The 19,224-nt window shown below is 41.2% G+C and overlaps 1 protein-coding gene across 1 annotated transcript in view; it reads left to right on the plus strand.

Moving 5' to 3' along the window:
- The first annotated feature begins 4,150 nt into the window (after positions 1 to 4,150).
- Positions 4,151 to 19,224, plus strand: part of LOC118080387 (collagen alpha-1(XXIII) chain) — a 36,165-nt gene continuing 21,091 nt past the window's right edge. Inside the window, exons 1-28 of the mRNA XM_035105584.2 lie at positions 4,151 to 5,272; positions 5,657 to 5,719; positions 5,812 to 5,874; positions 5,966 to 6,028; positions 6,120 to 6,182; positions 6,273 to 6,335; positions 6,426 to 6,488; positions 6,580 to 6,642; positions 6,734 to 6,796; positions 6,886 to 6,948; positions 7,041 to 7,103; positions 7,195 to 7,257; positions 7,349 to 7,411; positions 7,506 to 7,568; positions 7,659 to 7,721; positions 7,809 to 7,871; positions 7,963 to 8,025; positions 8,515 to 8,577; positions 8,667 to 8,729; positions 9,145 to 9,207; positions 9,299 to 9,361; positions 9,453 to 9,515; positions 13,321 to 13,365; positions 14,481 to 14,558; positions 15,689 to 15,712; positions 16,368 to 16,421; positions 17,038 to 17,082; positions 17,954 to 18,043. Coding sequence (XP_034961475.2) covers positions 5,180 to 5,272; positions 5,657 to 5,719; positions 5,812 to 5,874; positions 5,966 to 6,028; positions 6,120 to 6,182; positions 6,273 to 6,335; positions 6,426 to 6,488; positions 6,580 to 6,642; positions 6,734 to 6,796; positions 6,886 to 6,948; positions 7,041 to 7,103; positions 7,195 to 7,257; positions 7,349 to 7,411; positions 7,506 to 7,568; positions 7,659 to 7,721; positions 7,809 to 7,871; positions 7,963 to 8,025; positions 8,515 to 8,577; positions 8,667 to 8,729; positions 9,145 to 9,207; positions 9,299 to 9,361; positions 9,453 to 9,515; positions 13,321 to 13,365; positions 14,481 to 14,558; positions 15,689 to 15,712; positions 16,368 to 16,421; positions 17,038 to 17,082; positions 17,954 to 18,043 — 1,752 coding nt within the window. The 5' untranslated portion in view covers positions 4,151 to 5,179. The remainder of the gene's footprint in view (positions 5,273 to 5,656; positions 5,720 to 5,811; positions 5,875 to 5,965; positions 6,029 to 6,119; positions 6,183 to 6,272; positions 6,336 to 6,425; positions 6,489 to 6,579; positions 6,643 to 6,733; positions 6,797 to 6,885; positions 6,949 to 7,040; positions 7,104 to 7,194; positions 7,258 to 7,348; positions 7,412 to 7,505; positions 7,569 to 7,658; positions 7,722 to 7,808; positions 7,872 to 7,962; positions 8,026 to 8,514; positions 8,578 to 8,666; positions 8,730 to 9,144; positions 9,208 to 9,298; positions 9,362 to 9,452; positions 9,516 to 13,320; positions 13,366 to 14,480; positions 14,559 to 15,688; positions 15,713 to 16,367; positions 16,422 to 17,037; positions 17,083 to 17,953; positions 18,044 to 19,224) is intronic.

Raw genomic sequence — 19,224 nt, forward strand, 5'->3', positions numbered from 1 at the left:
TCTGTACATAAAACAAAGGTTAAGTGTAGAATTCATGATCAGAGATGAAATATCTGGCTATGCTTTGTTGCAAGTCCTTTTGGAAACTAGCTTAACATATAAAAAGCAGTTCGTCATTTAAAGATAAAAGTCTTCTTATTTGAAAACAGGAAATAAAAAGCTCTGCTGCTCACACAGTTGCATAATTCTGTAGATTGTGACCAGATTACTAGTGCATTTATTATATAATCGGTGCACTTATTATACAACCAACATTATATCTGTTTTGAGTCTTCTCTTGTGTTCACTAGATGTTGATAGAAAATGTACACGCTCCATGAGCATGGTGTGCAATGTATGCTAGCATTCTACATCTGTGTGTATTCTTGCTGTGACATCCAACCCTTTCTCCTTTAAAATCAATGATTTGTGTTTTTTACAGAATGCATTAAAATGTTGTAAAAAAAAAACAGAAAGTTGCTAGATTCCTCCTTCCCCCCCCCCCCAAGATAATAAATTAGGTATGATCTAAAGACACATGATGCAACAAATTTGCTGAAGCTAAGCAAGCCTGGATTTGGTCAATACCTGGATGGGAGAATGCCTTTGAACCCTATGTAAAAAATAAATTTCATTTATGTCTGCGAAAGAAAGGCTGGATATAAATGTAATAATTACAATAATTCTGGCATCTTCTAGATGCCAGAACTCTTAAGTTATCCATGTAAAAATAAACTGGAATGCTAATTTTGAGGCTTAGCATTTTTGGATATTTTAAAGATTTGCTTTACTAAATGCATACAGTACTCAGATAAAGAATCTAATTTTGCAAATGTTGTCTTACAATCATAATCTGGGTGGTAGTTTTCTCTTTTACTTTCTCGCGATAGTACTGTGGTATTTAAAGAACTGGGGTTCATTCTTTAGTTGCTTTACCTGTTTCTCATTGGAAGAGAAAAGACCTTTTACTAATCATTTCTCATTGGAGTCCAGTGTTCGCAAGCAGAAACAGAATACGACATTCTGTACCATGCAGGCACACAAATTGGACACGGATGAGTTAGAAATACTAATTACCAATGAGGAATAAAACAAACACCAAGAAACCTTAGGCATAAATTCCTTTTCTTTTAGTAAGTTTACGTACCATAGAAAGGTCTCAAGGTTTTATCTTTTAACTCAAACATACTGATTCCCTGACCATGTGTCCTGTTTTCTTTCTTTCCTTCTCTCATTTTGCTATGCAGTGAGTTTGCAGCCACAGTCCATCCATAAGGACTTTGTTTTTATTTTTTTCACATTGCGATGTTTTGTCTAAACTTCTTATAGGGGGATCAAGGTAATGATGGTGCTGCTGGTCCACCAGGTCCTCCTGGACAGCCGGGTGCAAGAGGGCCCCCTGGAGACACAGGAAAAGATGGCCCAAGGGGAGCCCCAGGCCTTCCTGTAAGGCGTAGTTATTAGCTAAGATAACTGTTGAAAACTAAAATGCATGTTTTGCGGGGATATCCTGCCCATGAATGCATTTCAACTATAAGTTCCTGAGCCTAGAAGTCAGATGTATCAAGGTGCCTGGGGGAGGATGTAGGCATTTTTGGAGCAAAGAGTAAGAGCGAAGAGAAATCACTCTTCAATATCTTGAAACCAGAGGCAGAACTCATCTTCAAACTGCTTGCGTTGGACAGGGACGATAATCTAGTCAACAAAGCTTTGTAGTGGCGGCTTGCCTTGGAATGGGTATCTTGCATTTTGCAATGAGCAGCTAATATTTTGACAATTCTGCTTGTAGATTCTAGCAACATGGCAGGCTTCGGGGTTTATCAAAATTTGAGTTTCCCTTGCTGCTACAGCAGCAATCTTTTTTGGCAGTGCCCATGGGATTGTTCTGTAGGGCAAGTGGTAGTTGTGTCATAAAAATGATATTCACAGTAGCCTTTTATTAACTAGCTATTCATACTCAGTCCTTAGTCATTAAATTAATCACTAAATCCCCTGCTGTTGAATTAGGAGAATTAACAGTCATTATCTACCAAGCAAAGATAACTGAGATGAGATACAGTTTATGTGTTCAATGTAAATCCACGATAAATAGATCCATAGCATACCTGTATGTATTTTCACTTTATTAATAACACTAATCTAGATCATCAAGACATGGCAACATTTCTACGTTCCCTAAGTCAATGAAATAATGCAATCTCCTGAAGCTTCTTTTCTTCACTGTTGTGCTTTTTAGGTGGGAGGGGAGGGTTTTGAAAAAGTAATTTTAGAAATGCATTCATTGCCTCTATTTAAATAACTTGTGTTATTTAAATAATTTGTGTTTCTTTAGGGTGAGAAAGGACAACCTGGAGAAGCTGGTATCATGGTTAGTATGCAATCTATGGTGTTAAAACATATCCTAATGAATTGATTTCACATATTCAGCATGAGAAGCTTGCCTAGCCTACCTCAGATGTGTGTACTGTAACCTCTTCCTCTTTCTGCTCTATAATAGTTTTATACAGCTCCTTTCCTTGACTATGCTTTTGCCATCTAATCACTACCCCTAAATACATGACTGCCATCTGTGCCAAGTTGAGTTTAGAACAATTGTCAGGCTTAATTGTTTAGGGCTTTGAAACAGTCAGAGTCTTGTCTGTTTTTACGAGTCAGCTTTCTGTACTGCACCATCAGGAAAAAAATACGGTAAGCCTCTTTCCCAAAGCACTTTTTCGTTCTCTTCTGTCTTTTGTTGTCCTACAAACATTTCGCATATGCTCTTTTGTCAGGACCTATTTAGGTTATTTCTTTACATCGATATTGTTTTGTTTTTTTAATTGCTACATGCACTGACTGTGGCGCATGAGAACCACAAGTGCCAAAACCCTAGACTATCAAAAGACTTGCTGACCTCTTTTTAAGTGTCAGAACATTTGTAATAAGATACCATGCTAGCAAACTTAACTCCCAAGTGTTTTTCGTCATAGGAGAAGTACCCATTTCCACTTCTGCATCCTGTGCGTGCTGCTGCATGGCTGACCCACTGCCCTTTCACAAGCCTTTCAAGGGTACTATATTTACAGCATCTTGATATAAAAGATCACAGGCCATGAGTGAAATTTTTATTTATTTTCATTTTTATTATTTATTAAATTTATATACCACTCTTCATTCGAGGATCACAGCACGGTTTACAGTATAAACACACAAAAATACATAACATAATAACAAATAACACAACACCTCCACGCAGAGAGATTTTAAAAGGCCATAGGTTGTTTAATTAGGCAAAGGCCTGGAAGAAGAGGAATGTTTCCACATGGCTGCTAAAGATATGTGGGTGGTTTGTGGTATATTCCCAGAAGCTCTTTTCCCACTGTGTGTCCCCACTGTCCCCCAAACCACCACCAATAGGCTAGGATGAGTTGAAAGATGAACCCCCCAGAATAGCGTGTGGACAGAGGAGGGGGAAATCGTTATAGCAGGCGAGTAGAAATGCTTGTGCTGACAGAGTGATCTCCTTAGCACTAAGCTGAGTAATTCCCATCGTGTTTTGAGGACCCACCCTATTCCTGCGACTGTAATTCGTTTTGACTGGTTTTTCTTACTGAATTAAAAAAATGCTGAAATCCACCCCTAAGACCTGCTGGTGAGGAAAGGGTAATAATTATAGTGGGCAGGATTCAGCTAGAGAGTCCTGTCAGCACAAGAACTTCTGTTTGTGCAGTAAGGCTTTCTCTCTCCCTACCCCAATAATTCCCTTTCAAAGCTTGCGGTAAGGAATTCCATAGTTTTAACTATGCATTGTATGAAAAAGTGTTTCCTTTTTCTGAATCTTCCAACATTCAGCTTCGTTGGATGGCCTCAGGTATTGTGTTTCTATTTTAAGTTTTGTGACTGGTTATACCCAACAGCCGTTTTATAGAGGTGCCCACGACACTTCCTCTAAATGGCAAATGGACCTTTGGGCCCCAAAAAGATTCACAACCCAGCAACATTTTTAATGAGCTTAGATGCATATGTTTTATTTTTAAAAAGGTACAATTTTATTTGTAACTATTTCCTAGACATTGAAAAAATAATAATGTTTTCATTCCCGATATTTGTATGTCAAATATAACATGCTTCATTTATTTGTTTTGAAGGGTGAGCCTGGTATTCCAGGAGGAAAAGTAAGTTATTTATGTTTCTTTCTTTCAAATGCAATTTGCATTCAGACATCATGTTCCCAACCCTGCCCCTACTATCTATCTATTTCCACCTCACAACTCAGTTATCACAACAGAGTCACAAAATATCTCCAACTTGAAAGTAAAATAGCATGGCATTTAAAACTACAAAACACATTTAAAATAATCTTTTTTAAAAAAAAACAGCAATACAATCACAAAGCAATCCTCTGATCCAGAGCAGACTGTGGTTTGTTTCTTGCCCAGCACAGCCGCAGAATGAGCAAGGGAGGAGCAATGCTCTTGAGATTTCAGTAGCATCCACCAACATCCCAAACTACAGGGGGGTTGTGTAACTATTGCATTGTAAGCAGGGCTAATCACATGGGGCTCACCCATCCATGGACATGATAATCAAACATTATTCACTCTGTGCTGTTGTATCTCTGAAGCTGATCCAGTACATGAAAGCTTCTGCCATAACAGTCTTTAAGAAGACTCTGCCATTCTTGCTTCAAGAAACTATCACAGCTACCCCTCTAGAAACTGTCCAAATGGAGTGGTTTGCTAATATCTGGACTGGACTTTTAAGAAGCAAATATCTGTATATATTTCTCCAAGGCAGCTGAGTCAGGGGCAGGATATGTGTATATTTATTTTGGATTGTGTTTTTCATATAATGGACCTTAGAAGGGCCACCAAGTAGTTGTGGCCAAGTTGGAAAACACGTTATTATTAATGCATGCTGTTCAGAACTGCATAAAACCTATGGCTACGGTATTTTTAGGAAACACGTTTAAGGATTAAATTTCAGTGTGTTCCACAGATAATGAATGATGTCTTCATGATTTATCCACACTGCAAATTGTAAGACTACTCTGAGCTAATAAATGAAATCTCTCTCTCTCTCCTTCTCCTGAACAGTTAGAAATTAGGTATTAGAAATTAACTCCCAACTTCTGGATCAAAAATATTTGGCAGTTGCTTTTCTGGTTAGGCTTAAAGTGTGAACTGCTGAGCTTCTGCCAGCATTGACCCTGGGAAACTTAATGCACTTTTGTATTTCAGTGTCACCTATGTGTGTTCTGTTTCATCAGGGTGATGCTGGAATCCCAGGAGAACCAGGGATTCAAGGGCCAAAGGTAAATTTCCTTTTTGTAGCTCCCCATCATATATATATATATATTATGGGTAACAAAGTCGAATCAATGCAGTATTGGCATACAGGCTGATCATGTTAAATTTCAATCCTAAATATATTTGGTGATTGAGAGTCATAAAGCAAGATCATATTCTACACTACATAGAGCAAACTGAATCAGAAATTAAAGATTGTTTTTCCCTTTCACTGTGGTCCTATGGGGCTCAACCATTCTTAAAGAATAGCTTGAATAGCCATAAGAACAGCTGTACCATGTTTAAAGACTGTCATTTAGAGCCTGAATTCTTTTTGAAGGATGCTCAATATTTGGACTTTGGGATGAAAGCAAGATTGTAATGTTCACCTTAATTTGTATTAATCTCAGGGAGAACAAGGAAGTATTGGGCCCATAGGAGAGAAGGGCAATGAAGGACTACCAGGCCCAAAGGTAAACATCTTCTTGAATGGTACAGTAAAACTGATGAACACCCTCTTATTAGAAAATGAGAGTGTTATTTGCACTTCTTTTGAACGCTACAGGGAAAACAAGGAAGCATTGGCCCAATGGGCGACAAAGGCATAGACGGTAAACCAGGGCCAAAGGTAAGCAGCGCATGGGAAAGCATTAAAAAACTAGCACTTGCCTTGCTCAAAAACTAAGAGTTTTCCACTCCACTTTTTAAAAACACTACAGGGAGAACCTGGAAGCCCTGGCACAATGGGAGACAAAGGCATAGACGGTCTACCAGGGCCAAAGGTAAGTGGTGCATGGGAAAGAATAGTAAGACTAGCACCTGGCCTGCTTAAAAACAGAGAGTTTTCCACTGCACCTCTTTCAAACATTACAGGGAGTACCAGGAAGTGTTGGCCCAATGGGAGAGAAAGGAATAGATGGTCTACCAGGACCAAAGGTAAGCATCTTCTTGAATGGTACAGTAAACCTGATGAACACCCTTCTTAGAAAATGAGTGTGTTCTTTGCACTTCTTTTGAATGCTACAGGGAAAACAGGGAAGCGTTGGCCCAATGGGAGACAAAGGAATAGATGGTCTACCAGGGCCAAAGGTAAGAAACACATGGGAATGGATAAAAAACAAGCACATGTTGCGTTCAGAAACTGAATTTTTTCTATTGCACCTCTTATAAACACTCCAGGGAGAACCAGGAAGTGTTGGCCCAATGGGAGACAAAGGAATAGATGGTCTACCAGGGCCAAAGGTAAGCAGTGCATGGGAAAGAATAAAAAAGCTAGTGCTTGCCTTGGTGAGAAACTGAGAGTTTTCCATTGCACCTTTTTTAAACACTACAGGGAGAGCCAGGAAGTGTTGGCCCAATGGGAGACAAAGGACTAGATGGTCTAACAGGGCCAAAGGTAAGCAGTGCATGGAAAAGATTAAAAAGGCTAGTGCTTGCCTTGGTAAGCAACTGAGAGTTTTCCATTGCAACTCTTTTAAACACTACAGGGAGAACCAGGAAGTCCTGGCCAAGTAGGCGAGAGAGGCATAGATGGTCTACCAGGGCCAATGGTAAGGAGCACATGGGAGTTGATAAAAGACTAGCACATGTCTTGTTAAGAAACAGAGTTTTCCATTGCACCTTTTTAAAAACTCTATAGGGAGAACCAGGAAGTCCTGGCCCAGTAGGGGAGAGAGGCATAGATGGTCTACCAGGGGCAAAGGTAAGCAGTGCATGAGAAAGGATAAAAAAGGCTAGCACTTTCCTTGGTAAGCAACTAAGAGTTTTCCATTGCACTTCTTTTAAACACTATAGGGAGAACCAGGAAGTCCTGGCCCACTAGGGGAGAGAGGCATAGATGGTCTACCAGGGCCAATGGTAAGGAGCACACATGGGAGTTGATAAAAGACTAGCACATGCCTTGTTAAGAAACAGAGTTTTCCATTGCACCTTTTTTAAAACACTATAGGGAGAACCAGGAAGTCCTGGCCCAGTAGGGGAGAGAGGCATAGATGGTCTACCAGGGGCAAAGGTAAGCATTGCATGGGAAAGAATGCTAAGATTAGCACAATCCATGCTTAGAAACTTAGAGTTTCCTATTGCACCTCTTTCAAATGATACAGGGAGAACCAGGAAACATTGGCCCTGTGGGAAAAAGAGGCATGAGTGGTCTACCAGGGTCAAAGGTGGGTATTACATGGGAAAGGATAACAAGATCCTAAGTACATAGCCTGCTAAGAAACCAAGAGTTTTCCATTCTTCCTCTTTCAAAATTTACAGGGAAATCGGGGAAGCATTGGCCCAACAGGGGAGAGAGGCATGGATGGGCTACCAGGGCCAAAGGTAAGCAGTGCATGGGAATGACTGCTAAGATTTAGCACATGCCCTGCTTAAAAACTTAGTCTTCCATTGCACCTCTTTCGAACACTACAGGGAAATCAAGGAAGCATTGGTCAGACTGGGGAAAAGGGCATAAAAGGGCAACCAGGAGCAAGGGTAAGCAGCACATCAGAAAATATACTAAGACTTGATGATACCTGCTCAGAAACTGAGAGTTCCATTGCCCTTCCTTAAACACCACAGGGAAAACGAGGAAGCGCTGGCTCAGTGGGAGAGAGAGGCATAGATGGGCTACCAGGCCCTAAGGTAAGCAGCACATGGAGAAAATTGCTAAGATTAGCATATGCCCTGCTTACCAACTGAGAGTTTTCCACTGCATCTCTTTCGAACATTATAGGGAGAACCTGGAAGCATTGGCCCAGTGGGAGAGAAAGGCTTAGATGGTCTAGCAGGGCCGAAGGTAAGCAGAGCACGGGAAAGATTGTAAGATTGGTTAGTTCATTTAAGTATCTGTATGTGGCACCTTTGCACAGTGAGCTGTTCCCAAAGCAGCTTACAACAAATTCCTTTTTTCATATTAAACAGCAAAACATTGATTGGGGAGAAACCAGTTTTGTAAGCACAACAACAATTCAGCAACAAATGTAGAATATACTGTCTTCAGTATTACAAAAAAAAAAAACTAGACCTAACGGCTGAGTACAGAGCAAAATGAAAGTTAACAGACAATAAATACAGTACAGCAAAAGAATGGTCTTTTAACTAGATGGTTCACATCTGGCTTCCTCATCTGTTCTTCAGAGGAGGCTGACATAAACAGAGGGCAGTGCTGAGGAGGGCTTCTTATGTCTTCTTACCCAGCCTCCCAGATGTCCAGCTGCTTGTACTGGTCTTATTGCCCTACTTAAAAATTGAGACTTTTCCATTTCACCTCTTTCAAACATTGCAGGGTGAACCAGGAAGCCCTGGTCCAATAGGAGAGAAAGGCATAGATGGTCTACCAGGGCCAAAGGTAAGCAGCGCATGGGAAAGGATAGAAAGATTAGCGCATGCCCTGATTAGAAACTGCGTTTTCCATTGCACCTCTTTCAAATATTACAGGGAGAACCAGGAAGCAATGGCTCAGTAGGAGACAAATGCATTGATGGGTTACCAGGGCCAAAGGTAAGCAGCATATGGAAAAGGATAGTGAGGTTAGGGCATCACTCATACCAATGCAAGCATTTCTGCTTGCTTAACAAAACAATCTCCCCTCTCCTACACCCCCCCCCCCACTGATCTGGGGGTTCTCCCACCCACTCCTGCCAATGGCAGGGCACAGAGGGAGGAGAGGGAAGGAAATTGTGCTAGTAGAATGCCTTGTGCAGGCTTCTGCTAGCAGAATCTGGATCCAGCCAGGGCCGTCTCGAGCAGGTCCCCGCCCTCACTGGGCGCACCACAGCTTCTGTGCGGCTTCATCGCGCAGCGCCCCCCCTGCCGGCCCGACGCCCTGGCGCCCTGTGCTACCGGGAGTGCACCTAGAACCAGGCCTGGATCCAGCCCTGGAAGTTTTCCATAGCACCTCTTTCAAACATTTCAGGGAGAACCCGGAAGCCCTGGCCCGACAGGAGACAAAGGCATAGATGGTCTACCAGGGCCAAAGGTAAGTGGCGCATGGGAAAGAATAGTAAGACTAGCACCTGGCCTGTTTGGAAACTGAGTGTTTTCCATTGCACCTCTTTCAAACATTACAGGGAGACCCAGGAAGTGTTGGCCCAACAGGAGAGAAAGGCATAGATGGCCTTCCAGGGCCAAAGGTAAGTATCACATTGGAAAGGATAGTGAAACTAGCACCTGGCCTGCTTAGAAACTGAGAGTTTTCCATTGCACCTCCTTCAAACATTACAGGGAGAACCAGGAAGCGTTGGCCCAATAGGAGTGAATGGAATAAATGGTCTACCAGGGGCAAAGGTAAGTATCAAATGGGAAGGATAGTAAGGTCTGGATATGAACAGAGTGGCCCAAGCACACATGCAAAATGCTTCATTCGCAACGAAATTGCAACTTGCATTTACAGCAGCATCCCCTCACATCTAATGGGATGTTTCACTGCCATGCTCTCCAACATTCAGGAGCAGTTTATCAGATGTTTGAAGGAAACGTATGTAGCTGAAAAATGTCACATGTAGAAGACTTCCCTTGGATCATAGCCCAAGACTAGTATTAACCCTGCTTGGTAACGGAGAGCAAAATGAAACATGGTAATCAAATGTATGCATCAAAACACAGGTGGTCAAATTTTTTTCAGGAAGATGACCATTTTGAGCTGTTGGGAGGGTCCTGCTTAGTCTGCTCCCCAACTGCTTCTTTTCTTATGTAACTCCTTCCCCTCCCGAGCCTCTTCCTCTCCATATGATTCTCGATGTATGTTTTACTTTTGGAACATGCACAATACATGAATGGTGCGGAGCAGGGTATTTGCATGCTTACTGTGAAATGGTGAGGTCCAGGTTCACATGAAATTCCATCTCATGTTGAATTGGTGAGACAGCTTGAGCCCTTTTGTCTATGTGATGGCGAATGCTGAAAAGCAGGGCAGCTAGTGTGGTTTAAAGAGCTGTATGCACTTGGGTTTCCACATGGGAGGATGGCGATGGAATGAGCTTTGGCTGCTATTGGCACATGGCTGTCAGAAATTGCTAGTGTGCTAGCAGGGCGTCTGGTGCTGCACATCCAACTTCCCACACCTAATGACCTCAAACCCTGGCTCTTTGAACGCTTTATCCTGCACTTATGGAGCTCTGTCCTCCACAACAGGCACTATTAAACTGTAACCAAAAATGCCAAATGAAGGGAAATTAAGATAGAATGTTCATTTTCTCTGCTAATATAGGATAACAAACAATACTGCATTAATTTTTTATGAAATAAAATGTAGAATCATTCTAACCATGAAGACATGCAGAGTAAAACACACACACACACACACACACACATCTGCTAATTAATTTAATGCATAGTAATTCAATAATTTGATTAACAGTACAGGAAATGACAACGGAGTGTACAAATTTTATAAGTCCCTACAGCAAATGACGTTATTTCATAGATGGCATGTTTATTTGCTCTGGTAACAGGAAGAAAACTTCAACAGAAACTGAAAACTCAATAAAAAGCTCTAACAGCTTCATAAGAAATACTACTCTTAGGTCATTGTATAATGAGCAATAAATTAAAAAAAAGTTTGACATAATAAGCACAAGTCAAATAAGCACAGGTTTTTTCATTTGATAATTTGTTATCAAGAAAAGCAAATAGGTTAGTTTGGAAATACTGTATCATGAAATCAGGATGGAATGTAAAATAGCATAAGTATCTTTGTTTCGCATGACCAGCATAGCATCAGCCCAAGGAAAATAGAGAACTGAAATATTTTCAAGAGTTGGGAGTCCTTTTCCAAAAAGAAAAAAAAAAGAAAATATCTGTAATCAGCCTCTTCTAGGGCATTGTATCATATGAGCTGCAGGTTTCTTTATTACCTGAAGATTTTATGTTCCATGGGTCACCAAGGCAGTGTCCAACATTGAGGGATTTTTGTGGGGAGGATCTTTCTGGAGATTGCAGCCAGGGTGCTCTTGCTTCCACTGCCTCCCCCCCCCCAAAAAATAGGCTTGGAGAAAAAGAATTGAAATATCTTCAGTTTGCAACTGTGCCCACAGACCCAAAAGGGGTGGTGATCCCTATTCTATTCTGAATGTCAGGCTCAAAGCAAAATGAAGACCTATAGATGAAATATAAATAAACTATAATCTCCATTTAAGAAGGATGCCCAGTCTAGACTTGAGTTAAAAGTGCATTTGCATTTAACCTGCAAGCTTTTTGCTTCGGGGGGTTGTTGATAATTAGTAATGTCAGAGCTAATATGGAGAAATAATCTAACCCTTTCTTCCTCTGCTGTGGGGCCAAGGAAATCGCCTCTGAACATCCCTATTTGATTCATAGAATCCTAGAATTGTAGAATTGGAAGGGACCCTAAGGATCATCTAGTCCAACCCCCTGCAATGCAGGAATATGCAACTGTCCCGTATAGGAATCACACTTACAACCTTGGCATTATCAGCACCAGGCTCTAACCAACTGAGCTCCTTTGAAATAAAATACCAGATACAGAAGAGGATTGTTTTCCCTGGACCACAACAGAATTAAATTCTTTCTCCATATTGCTTCTGGTAATTATCCTGCCCACCAAGCAATTACAATTTGCATTTTTTAAAACCTGCCATGATGCACACAGAACTGCATTGCTATAGGAACAGCAGGTCTCATTTAAGCCTCCTACTTTTTCAGTCTTCCAGGAAAGAAGATAGATATGATATAAAATGATAAAACCATAGCTGTCAACCCTCCCGTTTTTCATGGGAAACCCCCTTATTTCAATCCATTTCCCGCCGCTATCCCGGATTGTAGATATCCCATAAATTTCCTGGGTTTCAAAGCAGCTCCTCTCTCTTCCTGCTGGCCAGGGAGGCTCCACTCGCCCCAACTCACCCCACGAGCAAGCAGCCAGCCACCGCCCAGTAAAACGCCTCACCTTGCCCATTGCTGCGCAGAACCGATTTCTGGTGCCGCTCTGCTCATGTCTGGGCACCGGTGCCCAGACATGCGGACATGGGCAGCCCGGACATGCGCAGAAGTGATTTCTGGTGCCCCAGACGTGGGCAGAGCCGGCACCGGAAGTCACTTCTGCGCATGTCTGGACATGCGCAGAATGGATTTCCAGTGCCGCGCCGCTGGGTGAGGCTGCTGATCCGTTATTTTCCAAACCGTAAGTTGACAGAGATGGATAAAACAGTAAACTGGCCACCTGCATTGAGCTAGATGCCCCTGACATATGACCATAATGGTGATACTTTTCTTGCTTTCTTAATCACCCACCCAGCTGAACTTATTAGCTTTTCCCCACTGAAGGAGGAAGTGGAGTAAGCCAGCAGAGAGGGGCAAAAATGAATGGCTTGAACCAGTGCAACATTCATTGGTATGCTTCTCTGTTCGATCAGTTAGGAAGATGGGAAAAAAGTGTTATTTTAATTGCCTCTTTGTTCATTCCAAGATAAAACATTTTAGAACTGATTATGTAATTTTTCATGAGTCTTCGTCTTGAAGTAGAGAAAAGGAAACATTTGTTTATGCTATGTCCATTTAACCAAATTGCTAATCCTTTAGAGCTGATCTGTATTTCATGATGTCTGCATCAAACTTACCTTCCTCTTTATTAGGTTATAGCTCTTTTTATGCTGGAAAACTGAAGAACGTAGTGTTTCAGAATACCCAAATGTAGTAACTGTCTTCGTTTATAAAGATTTGACGTGCTAGAGTGTCTTTTTGTCTTTTTACCTTTTTGCTACTTGCCATGTTAATTTTTCATAAACTACAGAGATTACAAAAAGAAATATTTGACAGTGTAAACAATGCAAGCACAAAATACAATATGCAAAAGCAAAAGTATAATCATGACATGATTAAGTTTATATGCCAGGCTAATTTCTTGTTCAAAAGTTAGTTGGTTTTGCAGCAGTGTGGTGTGCATATTGTTACACTAAAACCTGCAGGCTGTTTTATTATCTTGTACCTGATTTGGCTGATTTGTTTTGCAGCTGGGTTGTGTGAAGGTCTTCTAAACCTGCTATTGCTTATGCTGTGCTCCTCAAGACACATATATATGTGACGTATCTTGTCTCTGAATCAATATTTTAGAGTAACAAACATTTATTTTCAGGGTGAACCTGGTGAAAGAGGAGCAGATGGACACATTGGGCCAAGGGTATGAATTACTTTTGTTCTTTCTTTAGCTCCCTAAAATAAACACTCAAGCTGAAAGAAACATACACAGTGAGATTTGTGGAAGATAAATTAACTATACAAAAGCTTGGGATTTCCCCCCTTGGCACTAACTCAGCTGACAATACAATCAGTATAAATATTCTGGAGTAGAAAATTGTTTCAATGAATTTCAGTCTTTGACATTTGTGTGTGGACTTATAAAATGGGTTGGGTACTAGTTTTGACTTTTATAGGCCATTGACAAGCTCAAAGGGAGGTTCCATATTCTATGACATCTCTGCCTTCCATATTGAAGTCCATTTGAATCATTTTGCACCAGGACCTATGTCATGAATCATTGTCAGGGACTGGCAGCGCTCTGATGAGTGTGTTGCAGAGAGAAGAGGGCAGGGAATTGATCCAGGAGGAGGGGGCAGTTATTTATGGTGTTTGGCTCCACCTGCGAGGCTGTAGCCGGGGGGGGGGCTGGGGGCTTAAGAGAAAATGTCCAACAGAGATGGAGATGGGTGCAAGATGTGTGAAGAGATAGTAAGATTTAGACTGCAGTCCTAGACACACTTAGCTGGGTGGTTCCATCATTGAACTCAAAGGGGATTTGCTACTGAGTAGACATACATAGAGAATCACACTGTTTGGCTGCAGCCCTATAGCTACTTTCCTTTGAATAAGCTCCTTTGGAATCTGAGTTCTTATTTACTTCTGAGTAGACAAGCATAGGATTGTGCCAAAGCATAGAGGAACAAAAATATTTTCATAGCTCATGACATTGAGAGTGTGCTTGGAGGATTTCCCCAGTGCGAGGAATTCCATAGTTGTGTTGCTACTACTGCAAAAGCATCTGCCAAAGTTATCTTAACTAATGATGGCTCTAAGAGCAGGACCTCCAGTACCCAATGGGCCATAATGGGAACTGTCACAGCATAGGTGATATATTCCACTTTCATCCAGTGAACAGTTATTATCTAGACTGTAGCAATTAAAGTACCGTATTTAATTATGAAACTAGAATTTACAGTGACATCTTAATAGCATGTGAAAAGCAGAAAATTATTTCTATTCCCATAAAGTTTTTAATTGCCTTTCTTTTCTTTTTAGGGTCCTCCAGGCCTGAAAGGAGAACAGGGTGATACAGTAGTAATTGACTACGATGGTAGAATCTTGGAAGCTCTTAAGGTAACCTTTATGATGATGATGTGATAATTATACAATTTGCTTCAAACATGAAGTGGCACTAAATTTTAGGGACACAAGAAGAACCCTGATACATCAGGCCAAAGGGTGATTTGGCTCAGGGTATTTAGAAAGCCTACGAAAAAGGACATGATAGCAAGATTGATACTCCCCTACTAGAATCAAAAGTCCAATTTACAAGCCAGTTTGAAAAATTTAGGCATGGTCCACTGAAGCCATAGCAAACTGTCCATGTTGCCAGAGCTTTTTGCTACAACTCCACTGCCAAACCTGTCATCAAAAGCAAGGGACAATCAAGGGCAATGGTCCTTGAAAGAGAAATGTTATGACAAGGCAACAATGTTTGGATGCTCTGGAATCCTTTATACTGTTCATGCTAGGCTAGTGCCATAATTTGTGTCTATAGTGATATCTATGTTGTTTCTCGGGACCCAGGTGGCGCTGTGGTTAAACCACTGAGCCTAGGGCTTGCTGATCAGAAGGTCGGCGGTTCGAATCCCTGTGACGGGGTGAGCTCCCGTTGCTTGGTCCCAGCTCCTGCCAACCTAGCAGTTCGAAAGCACGTCAAAATGCAAGTAGATAAATAGGAACCGCTACAGCAGGAAGGTAAACGGCGTTTCCATGTGCTGCTCTGGTTTGCCAGAAGCGGCTTTGTCATGCTGGCCACATGGCCTGGAAGCTATACGCCGGCTCCCTTGGCCAATAATGCGAGATGAGCGCACAACCCCAGGGTCGGTCACGACTGGACCTAATGGTCAGGGGTCCCTTTACCTTTATGTTGTTTCTTAATAGGTCAAAAGCAGCTGAGCTGTTCAGTGTGGTGACCATCAAAACTGTTTTTAGAAACAGCTGTAGGCAAATTCAGGCACATCTGGTGGGAGTGACTCACAATTAAATAAGCAGCTCTTTGTTACTTAGTGGACTGCAAGCAGACTGATTGGGGTGGAATTTCAGTTTGTCCTTTCAGATCAAATGGGGGGGGGGTTATATAATAATGTTCTCAACAATAAAAAATGTTTAGATGATGGTCTTTTCAATTGGAAAAGTATTTGAATAGCATAAATATTTAATTCTTAATACATTTGAAAACTATTCTAACTGTTTTATAACAGGCTGCAGGGAAACTGAGATTGACGGTAAAATTGTTATGTGCCAGATGCCTGTGTGGATTTATTTTTTTTAAATGGCCTAGCATGTGGCTTTTCTGCTTCAGATTTTTGGATCATGGTCCTCAGAAACTTTCTACCAAACATTTGATTTCTGTTAACAAAATAATGACATAATCCCTTAGGTTGAATCATTGGCAGCATGATAGATGTGTGTCAGACACAGTGATAATCAAGTAATGAATGTGTTTAATTGCTTTGTTTCATAGTTTCTGGCTTGCTTCTTTAAAATTGCATTAGGCATTGTTTTGAAAACATGCTTCACTCCTGTTGAAATCAGTGGGATTTAGAAGTTGTCCTCTGTCCTAGCTAGGTGTTGCGCTAGTCATCTGCAGGGGAAACTGTAGCTGTGCTCAGATGGTTGAGAATTCTGAAGACTCCTTTGGAGACAGGCAGAAAAAGCAGCAGGGGGTCATGGAGCCACTGCCCACCTTTCTCTATTGTTTCTGACCATCCCCTTCCTAGCCTCTTGGGGAAATGTTCTGCATTATGGAAGATGGGCTTAAGTTGGAAACGAGATGACCTGCTAACCATAGATTTTGTTGCCAGTTGTTTTTCATCTCTGTTAATTCAGAACGTTTGTATTAACAGTAGTTAACAGATAATTTGCTGTCTTTTGTTCCAGGGCCCACCAGGCCCCCAAGGGCCCCCAGGCCCCCAAGGAGCTCCAGGACCAAAGGTTGGGTTTTACTCCCTTTTACATAAAATGTATTTTGTTCTGTACTGTACTCAGTACCTGCTTGGCAACACTGAGTTTGGTTTATATGTGAATCTTGTTAATGGCATATCCCCTTGGATAACTTTAGGGGAGTCAGAGTGGTGGGTAACATGTTCAAAGTTTCAAAGATTAGCAAAGGGAGAAGAATTTTAACAAGTGTCTATAATCACTTGTTTGTGGGCCCAGGCACAGTGAGATCATGGTGGGATGTGCAGGTGGCAAAGGAAGCAAGAGACAAGTGTTCGATTCAATTTTATTGGTTCCAGATGAAACAGTTTTGGGCATGAATTGAATGATCAGCTAGCCTGCATGCTGGCTGAAGATTCTCTAGGGCTGACCTAGTTTAATCTCTATTTGGAAGGTTTGTTGAAAAGTAACCAAGTCACAAGCTGTATAGGGCTTTGTCTCAGCTTAAATAAATTTGACACTTCATTTGAAATATGTAAGATTAATCATGCACCTTTAAAATATTGAGCGCTGCAATATATAGTTCTTTGGGGAAGGGGGAAAAGATTTTTATTGGTTAGATTCATGATGGGGTCATTGCTCTGATTTATCCCTTTTTTTTTTGTTCCAGGGAGAACTTGGTTTGCCTGGCCCACCTGGAGTTGATGGAGAGAAGGTGGGTGGGGTAGCATTATTAATAAATGTGTCTTCAATTGTGTGACTAAAGTTCTGTAATAGGCATTAAACTACCTATTAAATGTTTAAGAGTTACTAAAGTGGTTGGAATGCATGCAGTCTTCAAAGGCAAATATAGGCAAATTGCAAACTTTTCATCCTGCAGTTCTTCCAACCATTCCATATCCTAGACAACCTACTAATTTTTAATCTGCATGGCATGTTGAGTGTGTGTGTGATACGAATACAGAGACAATAATTGTGTGTGTGTATGTATGTATGTAGGTATATATGGTATATGTGTGTGTGTGTGTGTGTGTGTATATATATATATATATATATATATATATATATATATATATATATATATATAAATGTATTTAATATGATTTGCTCTCTAACACTATGAGGTTCACACCTGATTGTCATTTACCAAATAAAGTGTTCAGCAACCAGAACTAGAGCTCTGCTCCAACATCCAATCATTCCTGAGCATAGAGTGGGAAAACACTGCCATTATCCTATGTTGCATCTTTCTATCCGAGTCTTTATTAAGCACCCCTCCATGATACATGATCAAATTATTGCAGTCAATAATTTAATTTACATCTAATTCAAAATAAATACTTAAGATTGTTGTGTTCAGGACGAGTGTGTGCATGTCCAAATCTTTACTGATATTTCCTGTGCTTTGAAATGGTCACATCCACATGATCTATTAAATTCCATTCCACTTCTTAACCAGTATTAGATTGTAAACAGTTCCTCTAACACAATCAAAATAAAAAATATTCTAACAGAGTAACACTGGGAAATAATGAATACTATTAATTTAAAACCAATTATCTTACATTTCCCCCCTTAAATTACAGGGTCCTAAAGGTTCAAAAGGAGAGCAAGGAAGCTCCGGACTCATAGGACAAAAAGGAGAGAAAGGAGATGTTGGCATGACTGGTCTCCCAGTATGTCTGTTTTCGATATCTATTACTAAATACAGTTTTTTCACAGATACAGTTGTTTGATATACAAGGTGCATTACACATACACGCACGCACGCGCACACACACTCTCTTTCTATGGGAAATGGGTGTGTAAGTGCCTGCTGTAGCGTCTCTGATAATATGAGGGGTGGGGAGATTCCTGAGGGAATTCATAAAGCTGCTTGGAAAGCAAGGCTAGATTCCAAAATAGAGCCTCCTCGCGGAAGCTCCCTGAGAAAGTCATGGTCCACCCTTTAAAGAGATCAGTAGGCCCTTTTTGGCTGGAGCCTGGAATGGCCACTTTGCCCTCAGTCAGGATGGCATCAGCTGCTGCAGTTCTCAGCATCTGTTCACTAGCAGGATTTGTGTCCAGCCTGTCTCCTCTTTCTGTTCTATTTTGGCATCCCAGGTTTTTGCACATCCCACTAACTCAGCGAGTATCTGGACAAGATGTGCAATCTGATAGGTAACAAGCAGCCTGAGGTTTCTTTTCTTTTCTAAGTTCCTATGATTTCTTTTGGCAAAACAACTCCCTCCCCTCAAATTCTATCCTTCAGTTTAAAAATCTGCATTTGTGTTTATGGGTGAGGAGATCCATTAAAATTAAGGAACACGACTGAGTTAGGTCCATTCATCTTATTGGTTATGCTCTAGTAAAATACCACCCTTTCTTTTCCCAGCATTCTCTCTATTGTGGCATCTGCACTCATAATGGAAAAGGGTATTTGTTAGGGGACTGGGGTGATAGATGTAGGTTGTTACTTGAGCAATTACATCTCACAGTATCAGTCAGTGACTCTGTTGTCCGGGTTGAGTATCAGTTCTTTTAATAAAAGAGCTTTCTGGTGCTTCCCTTCAGCACCTACCATTTACATATGTTTTGTGGGCTGACAGATGTTTTCTTGCAGGCTGTATTAGGAAATTATTAATTTTGGCTTATAGAAACCTGGGGACCCAGGTGGCGCTGTGGGTTAAACCACTGAGCCTAGGGCTTGCTGATCAGAAGGTCGGCGGTTCGAATCCCTGTGACGGGGTGAGCTCCCGTTGCTTGGTCCCAGCTCCTGCCAACCTAGCAGTTCGAAAGCACGTCAAAATGCAAGTAGATAAATAGGAACCGCTACAGCGGGAAGGTAAACGGTGTTTCCTTGTGCTGCTCTGGTTTG

Source organism: Zootoca vivipara, chromosome 2 (genome assembly GCF_963506605.1).
Source record: "Zootoca vivipara chromosome 2, rZooViv1.1, whole genome shotgun sequence".
In the NCBI taxonomy this organism is placed as follows: Eukaryota; Metazoa; Chordata; class Lepidosauria; order Squamata; family Lacertidae; genus Zootoca; species Zootoca vivipara.